At 39.6% G+C, this 8429-nt stretch overlaps 1 protein-coding gene across 1 annotated transcript; it reads right to left on the reverse strand.

The window, feature by feature from the left end:
- Nucleotides 1–4663: 4663 nt before the first annotated feature.
- Nucleotides 4664–8429, reverse strand: LOC147629901 (polyamine oxidase 4-like). Its single transcript, XM_086811410.1, has 7 exons — nt 8072–8429; nt 7294–7381; nt 6747–6941; nt 6406–6557; nt 6092–6208; nt 5825–5920; nt 4664–5729 (listed from the first exon to the last, which is right to left on the reverse strand). Exons 1-7 carry the CDS (start codon nt 8246–8248, stop codon nt 4845–4847), a joined length of 1710 nt encoding a protein of 569 aa, XP_086667536.1. The 5' UTR covers nt 8249–8429; the 3' UTR covers nt 4664–4844.

Below are 8429 nucleotides of genomic sequence, written 5' to 3' on the forward strand. Positions count from 1 at the left end.
CGGATCCGAAACTCTATTATGGCGATTTTGCATTATCTTCACCGGGACCCAACTTTGACGCGCTGGGAGAACTGATTGCGATGCCCAAATCCATGCACGGAGTGATGTGGACATAGAGCAACTTCCCTAGCACAAGTCCGTGTGGTCCGTTCTCTGATGGGGTCCCGGATCCACAACTTCTAACTGTCCGAATCCGGGTTCTCGAAAAAGATGCACGAGCGTGCCAAATGGCGGAAATTTCCAATCGGCCCAAATGGCGCTGAAGAGGCATGATATTCGTCTATCCCGCAGGGGGAGCGTGGTCTTCTAAAAGTCAAATCACCTATAGGATAATTTATCATAAATTGGGCAACTACTAGACTTGATTTCTAGAGGCAACGCTTTTTTCCTCATCCATGCAAGGCACAGCCGCTGACCTAGTCTTCTAGAATAGAGTTACCCAAGAACCTAATTATCTAGCGTAGGGCTTTCACTTAATCTGTTGGAAAGATACCCGACTAATCGGGTCCACCCATCCGTAGGATGGTGTCGTTAGGGCATTCCATCCTCCCACTTTTCACCCTACTCACGCGTCAATTTGTTTTCTAATTAATCCTACCACACTGTTTGATATAAATAAACATGTTCCTTAATTAAGGCCCTTTTCACAAGGTTTGTTAAAATAGCCTTTTTCTACAATACAATCATACCAAAGACAAGATTTATAAAAACAAAGTTTAAACATGAATCAATTTCATACAAGCCAAACCGGCTCTCTTATTCTTTTCCTTTATACCGCCGATGATCTAGAATTCGGCCTTCCAGCCTCTACATGCTAGGCAAAATCCTACGGGACCATACACCTCATCGTTGGCCGCTGGCGAGGACTCAAGCTGGCCTATCGCCCTCTCAGGCTCCATCACTCGATCCTGTCGCCCCTCAGAGGGATGTCTGCGCACTAGGGTGGGCTAATTTACTGCACTAGCCTGGGCTCTCAGAACTAGGCAGCATCACAATCACTTGCCTCAATCGGCGAACCTCATTCTCCCAATGGTATGAGAGATACCATGGGCCAACTCCAAGCCTTACTAACGTGTCCGCCATCCGGCTATACAAGCACCAGAACGGGACAGCGTCAAGGCAGGGAGAGTTGTACCTGTATCTTAATTTAACCAAGATAACAATCCATTTATTCACTAAACCATAGGACTAGAATCCATGTTACCTTCTTAAGAAAACATGGGACTAGAATCCATGTTACCTTCTTAAGAAAACAATCCTTTTCTCACACAGATTTTAGCATTTCAACTTGAGATTGCGAGATAAGACATTCTTTATTAAGACATATGCTGTTATTTAAAAGAATACAAACTTTAAATAGTAAATCAATCAAATAGATCACTATTAACAATCAATAGAGAAGTCGGGGCCATACCTCAACCCCTAAGAATGATATATAATTGAAAAATAAAATATGTATATACCTTATAGAAATTTATCGTTTATCATTACCTTTGCTCGTTTTAACATGCTCGTTTTAACAAGAGCTTTAGAACTTGACATATGAGAATAGAGTCTTCTAATACCTTCTCTTATGATTGAAATCATCCAATCATCCCCAAGATTTATCTCCTCTTACTCGTACTGTGACTCTTCTCTCTTTCTAAGGCCTATGGCAAAATAGCCTTCTTTTACAGGGCTTCGGCGGCATACTATTCTTTCTCTAAAAGAAAAGCTATGGAGTTTTGGTCTCTTCCTTCGAAAGATCATAGCAATCTAAGCTTCTTTTCTAAGATATTAGATAAGAATGAAGGGATATATATATCTCAAACTCTAGGATTACCTTGAGGCTACTTGCTGCCTTCTCACAGTTTTCTCTGTGTAGAGACCCTGACAGAAACAACAAAGTGTTTCGGCCATAACTCTTTGATAAAAACTCAAAATATGGTTGTATAACCAGTCAAAAGAACGGGAAGGCATGTTATCTACAAGCCAGCGCGGGCAGAATAGGCAAAAACGTCTGTATATAGCCACAAACGCACCATCTTTAGAAACGCGTTGTTTTTCCATATTTTTAGTATGCATGGACTCTAAATGTGTAAAAGTACTCTAAATATGACCTCTTATCACCTAAACTTGAAATTCTATTTTTGGGGATACTTATCTCTTAATAGGACTATTCTTATGTTCTTATTTCTTTTAGAATTTTTGGAGCTAATATTTTTATTCTAACACTTTCCTAATGTTTCTAGCCTTGTTGTCTCACTCTTCTCTAATTATACTCTCTTTCCTTATTGAAATCTATATTAAAAGAGACACATACATACATGGCTTGGGAGGGACCTTACAGAGATAGAGAGACCCTAGTAGACATGAGGAGACAATAGAGAGCCCATGAAATGTTAGTAGAGAGAACTTGAGCTCACAATGTCTCTTAGAAAAAAAAATCTACCACCGCCCAATCCCACCACCACCAGCACTACATCCATGTGTTTACAAGCACTAACCTCTCATTTAACTAAGGCCCTTCCACTTTAATCTTTCCATATCTAAGGTTCCCACATCTACTTAATTAATGGAAAACAATTGGGCACCCATATATTCACTTACATATGGTATTTTTCCCTCTTTATTTCCTACAAATGATAGACACTTAAAAATTATACAAAATCGTTGCATATGATTGAAGCACATGACATAACAAGGGAAGGAGGGTTTAGAACTCTTTCAAGGTAAGATGTGGAAGATCACACATGCAAATTCCATGTGGTTTCACGTAGCTCATATATGAAAGCAACTAATACATATCCACCCCACCTAGAATTCTATAGCCTTTAATCAGGCATGTTGGTTGAAGGATTGGCTATAAGTTGGTGCATAGGAACTTTACCTCAAGAGCTAGTCCTAGGTGTGGATAAGTAGTAGAGGATGGTAAACATGCTTTTTGGGGATGTCTTGCCATTAGGGATCTGTGGAGCAAGATAGACAGTTGGGTGTGTGCTAACATAGGTCTAAGAGGCTCTTGGGGGGACTAGTTAATGGGGAAATTGACTGGATCAGAGGGGGCAATTGATATGGTTTTTAGCCTGATTAGATATACTTATATGGGAAATCTGGATTTCTAGGAACTACCTGGTATTTCAGAAGGGTTTAAGGGAGGGATTAGATGTTGTTGAGTTGATGTATAGTTGTGTGCACTACTGCTAGTCTGTATACTATGTGAATAAGATGAATCATAACACATTTGTGGAGTTGGTACAATCATTACGGTTTGTATACTATGTGAATAAGATGAATGATAACACATTTGTGGAGTTGGTACAATCATTAGAGGCTCGAATAGGATGAGCCACTCATACAAGATGACGGGATAGTTGCAAATACTAGGGGAACCTAACAACTCATGGCATGGGAAGGAGTAATAATAGGAGAGTTGGATTGCCAAATAGAGAGGGGGTTCTCCTTTTTTTAAAAAAGAACTGAACTTTTCCTTTGGTATATGTAAAAGGATGACTATTATATACTAATATAAAAATATACATATTTCCCCAACAAAGAAAAGCATTATAAACCCAACCAACGGTGTTGAAAGCAGTTCTGTGCGTGTCTCTCTCTCTGCTTTCTCTCCTCCAATACCCGTACTCGTTGGATCTACCCTTGCTGTGTGAATCTCTATGGTCTCTCCCCAGAGAGAGAGAGAGAGAGAGAGAGAGAGAGAGGGGTCTAAAAGCACAGACATCTCTTGCTCTTCTCTTCTTCTCTCTCGCACTCTGTCTCTCATCTCTCTTCTGCGCCTAAAAGCACAGATTTCTTTCCCTTTTGTAAAGTCCAATGCTACCGGGTGCCTTCCTTGTGAGCTTACGATGGTGGTGTTGGGCAGTTTGTGGCAAGTCCCACTGCTGACTACAACCAACCTGTGGTTGGTTATGGGCAACATGGATCTGCAACCCAAAGCCATGGCCAGTCTGCTCCTGCTCAACAGCAAGTCTCGTTACACACAAAACAAAGCTATGGACCACAGAGTGTACCTCTTGGTTAGGGTGGGTAGTGATGAGCTGAGCCACTGGGACAAGTGCCCCTTACTGTGGATTCCATTATGTTGCCTATCTTTCTTCATAGCAACATTGAGATGACATATAAGCTCCTTTACTTTTTCAAAAATATAGCTTAACTATTATTAAGATCACCGACATAAATTTTCAATAAGCTTGCAATAAGCAACAAAAATTACAACCACAACCGCCCAAGCGATCAAACACATACATTTCACATCGACACATACACATGCATATTCATGACCCAAATAAGAGGAGCCCATTGACATGGACACACACACACATATTCATCACTCCAACATATGACGTACTCACATGACTCAAATAAAAGAACCTATGGAATGTTACAATTTCTTGAGATGACGCACACTTAACTTTTATCCACATTAGCATGTTGTTTTTTTGGTTTTTGTTTTATTAACAAAGGCTAATCACATGGACAGTATGCTTAAGACATAAATTCAAACGATTGACTTTGATGCATCACTCATGTGATAAGGAAGGCAAGGCCTATTCATGTGTTTTACAGTTCCTTGTGAGCAAATCTCCAATCTCAACTACACGATTAATTGGTCAACATGACTAGTTTGTGTTTTAATTTTTTTTAAAAAGGGGGTAGCAACAACAAGTGGAAGATGAAATGTTGAGCACTTTGATAATGTAAGATAGCAATTACATTGTTCTTTCATAGTGTCTACATTTAGCATGTCTTATGAAATGGTACAAAGGGGGGGTTTTTTAATCCCTAAAAGCACACAATACACACAGTAGTTGCAAATTTATGTATTTTTTGCATCAGTGGTTGTCTTATTAGCCATGCACAATTTGCTTGAAGAAGTGTGAAAGCTCTTGGGACACATTGGTGATTGTCTTGAAAGAAAACAGGTTGTGATCATCGTTTTGCATGATAACTTCTTGTGCGGCTCGTAAGCCAGTGTCAATGGCTCCTTGCATGCAAGGGTTGACCCCAGGGTGGGTTGCTTCTCCTGCAAAGAAGAGCCTTCTTGAGAGGGGTTCAGCCAACTTGCTCCTAGCACCATGGGCATGGATGGAAGGGTGAGTGTAGCCTCCATAGATGTAAGGTTCATCACTCCAGTTAACAATGCACCCACCCTTAAAATAGTAAGATGCTGGATTATCCCACATAGAAATAGTACCAATTTGAGGTGGTGTGTGTGGAAACAATTGGCTTCTAGAGGAGAGAGTGTGTTTCAATGGTTTACAAGGTTCTTTAGCTTTATCACTACCACTACCACCACCACCACCACCACCACCAATGTAGTGTTCTTTAGCTTTATCACTACCACCACCACCACCACCACCACTACCACCACCACCACCACCACCACCAATGTAGTGTTGAGATTGGCTACATGCCAATATGGGATCTTCCATATAATTATTTCCCAATTGTTTACTTAGCCTTTTGAACATACTGTCAAATTGCATCAAAGCACGCTTGAATATCTCCCTCTCAGAGAGTGAAACCGCAGCATCTGCAGCTGGCCCTGCTACAAAACCCACCAACACATGCTCTTCTAGTGGCTCCCCTTGCACTTGTTGATTCTCTTTATTATCCACCAATCTTTTATCCATTGGATAGGAGCTTGTCCACACCTCCGGTAGAAAGCTCTCTGAACACAATACATGAAACATGTCCTCTGGCCAAAACCTATTCGAGAAGGCCAACATTACCTGCAAAGTATAATAAGGAAAGAACCCAATATTAGAAACTCTAATTACGCTCATTAGGACCTTCATGCATTCTCCTAAGTACTACTTAGCCTAACCTTCAGAGCCGTTTTCATCCCAATAGACCTGATAGCCTTCTTTTTATTCTCGGGTAAGCACGGTACAAACTCTATCATCTCTCTCTGAAGGACAGTCTGCAACACAGTTTTCAATTACTGTGACTAATGTTGCTTAAACTATGACCAATTCATGTATAAATGATGCGATTCAATTAAAACCACAATAATGCTCATGAAATTGCCAAGTTAGGGACATCCTAACTAGGATATTAGTTGTTAATTACATAGATTCAGAAGCACCGTTACCAAGGGGACAGCCACAATGGCATAGTCAGCCACTATGATTTCATTGGTGTTCTTTAAGAATATCTTTACGACTTCACTCGAGTAGTCTACTTTTTCCACGGGGGAATCCACTCGAATCTGCACGCAATTAAAATCATGATCCATGCCAAAGTTGTTTGATTAGCAAGGCGTAATCGATTTAAGTAGGTTTGAGTTACAGAATACTACGATTATGAGATCGAATTTGATTAAATTAAGGTATGAGTTATAGTACACTACACGATTTTTGATTAAATTAATGACTTGTGATTTATGCCATTGCAAAGGTACCTTACCTTTAGCCCTTGTGCCACGAAATCAATCACGGCTGAGAGCGGCCTATCAAGCAATAGATACTCTTGCCCATAGCTCCATTTCTTGGCCTCTTGAATGCACTCTTGCAAGCCAAGCTCATGTATTGAGCACCCAAAATCATTTGCATAAAAGCCTGTATATTGTTGCATGCACGCACAAAATGGAAGATTAACTAGTATATAATTATCATTAAAAGAGCGATGAGAGGAGATGGCCCCATCATTAAGCCAAATTAATTCAGGATTAAGAGCCTTTTTGGATATATTGAGTCATGATTAAGGTAAATTAATTGGAATTCCTAATAAGAGGAGTGTTTTCTTACAATCAGCTAGCGCAATGCTTCTCTCACTTGCGTGTTTAATGTGCTTCATGTAGTCGAAAATGCTTGAATCAGGCTGAGTTATGTCTTCATGAACCAAGCCAGAGAAAGTAGCATGTGCTTCTTGGACATATGGATTGGATTGAGCTTGTGTGCTTGTCAGCAACTCATCCTCCTTGCCCAGGTAGTAATAATCAGGTAATTTTTAGTCAAGGAAATTTCACAGTAATTAAAAAGACTAAGTATTTTTTAAAAAGGAAGATTTTACAAATTTTTTTTTAAAAAAGAGCAAGTATTTTCATGCTTTTTTTTCTCTCTCCCAAGAATGCTTGTTCAAGGTCAATTTCGTGAATAAAAATCATACAATTAATTAAATAAACGAATGGACGTTTTCACAAATTAAAAGCAATAAATCAACAAGAAAAAGTGAAAAAACGAAAACTAAACTGGAGAGCAAATCACATTGATGGGTTAAGGAATAATTAGAGAGAATAAATTGGAGATATTAGATTATATAAATAAGAGTATGAAAATGATGCGATTAGGATATGAAAAGAATGCTCGCTGTGGGTGCAGCCAATTTCATCCACAAGTTTCTTGATGGAGGAGTTGGATCCGTGAATGAATTCCGCACCAGCCTTTCAAATCAAACACAAAGGACAAAAGTATAAAGAAAAAGGTGAGCAATAGACACGATGCCAAATTAACCTTTATCCGCCGATAAAGCTTTAAATTACACTTGGTGGCAGTTGATATGAAAATTCTAGAAGCACTCTCACTTCCTCCCTACGACAAACCATTTATTAGCACAATTGTGAAAATTTTAGAAGCACCCCTCACTTGATGATCAACTCCCTACGACAAACTTATATATAATTAGCATGATCATTACCCATCATCTTATATGAGGAAAAAAAAAATCAGCACATTAGTAGAAAGGGTCGAGTAGATTAGCAATGGTAGGGTTGAGTTCATGAGCAGGATTAGCAATGGATAGGAATGGGATTAGGATGGCAAAAAGAGTGAGCTAAGCATGATTATGAATGAGCAAAGTTGAGGAGGGTTAAGAAGATAGGTGGTTATATATTATAATGAAGGAGCAAAAGCTTGAGAAGGGGTTAAGAAGATAGATATAGATAATGAATGAAAGATGAAGGATGTAATTATGAATATGGATGAGAAAGGCGTAAAGAGATTAAGGATGATTATGAATATGGAGGGGAGATTAAGGAGCAAGCTTGAGAAGGAAAGATGATTATGAAAAGAGATTAAGGATGATTATGGGAATGGATGGGAGATTAAGAGAGAGAGAGAGAGAGAGATGATACCTCGATGGGCCAAGGGGCAAGACCTTGGACATTGCTAATGCGCCCACCGGGAGTGGATCTGGCCTCCAGCACAACAACAGCGCCGGCGGCCTCCTGTCCATAATGCTTGTTGAGAAGGCGTGCAGCAGACAGCCCTGCAAGGCCTCCCCCTATCACCACCACCTTGCATCTCTCCATAATTATATAATTATATATAGCGTGACCTTATATAATTAATGACCTCTTAGACTATCCTAAAATGGCTAAATATATATCCGCTCCAAATTAAATTAATCTTTCCAAAAAAAACAAAAATGAAACCTTGCGCATTATTATTAGAAAAGTAATTTGGGCTCTCTGATCTCTCCAATTGCTTCAC

Source organism: Cibotium barometz, chromosome 17 (genome assembly GCF_041138505.1).
Source record: "Cibotium barometz isolate CiBa-2024 chromosome 17, ASM4113850v1, whole genome shotgun sequence".
In the NCBI taxonomy this organism is placed as follows: Eukaryota; Viridiplantae; Streptophyta; class Polypodiopsida; order Cyatheales; family Cibotiaceae; genus Cibotium; species Cibotium barometz.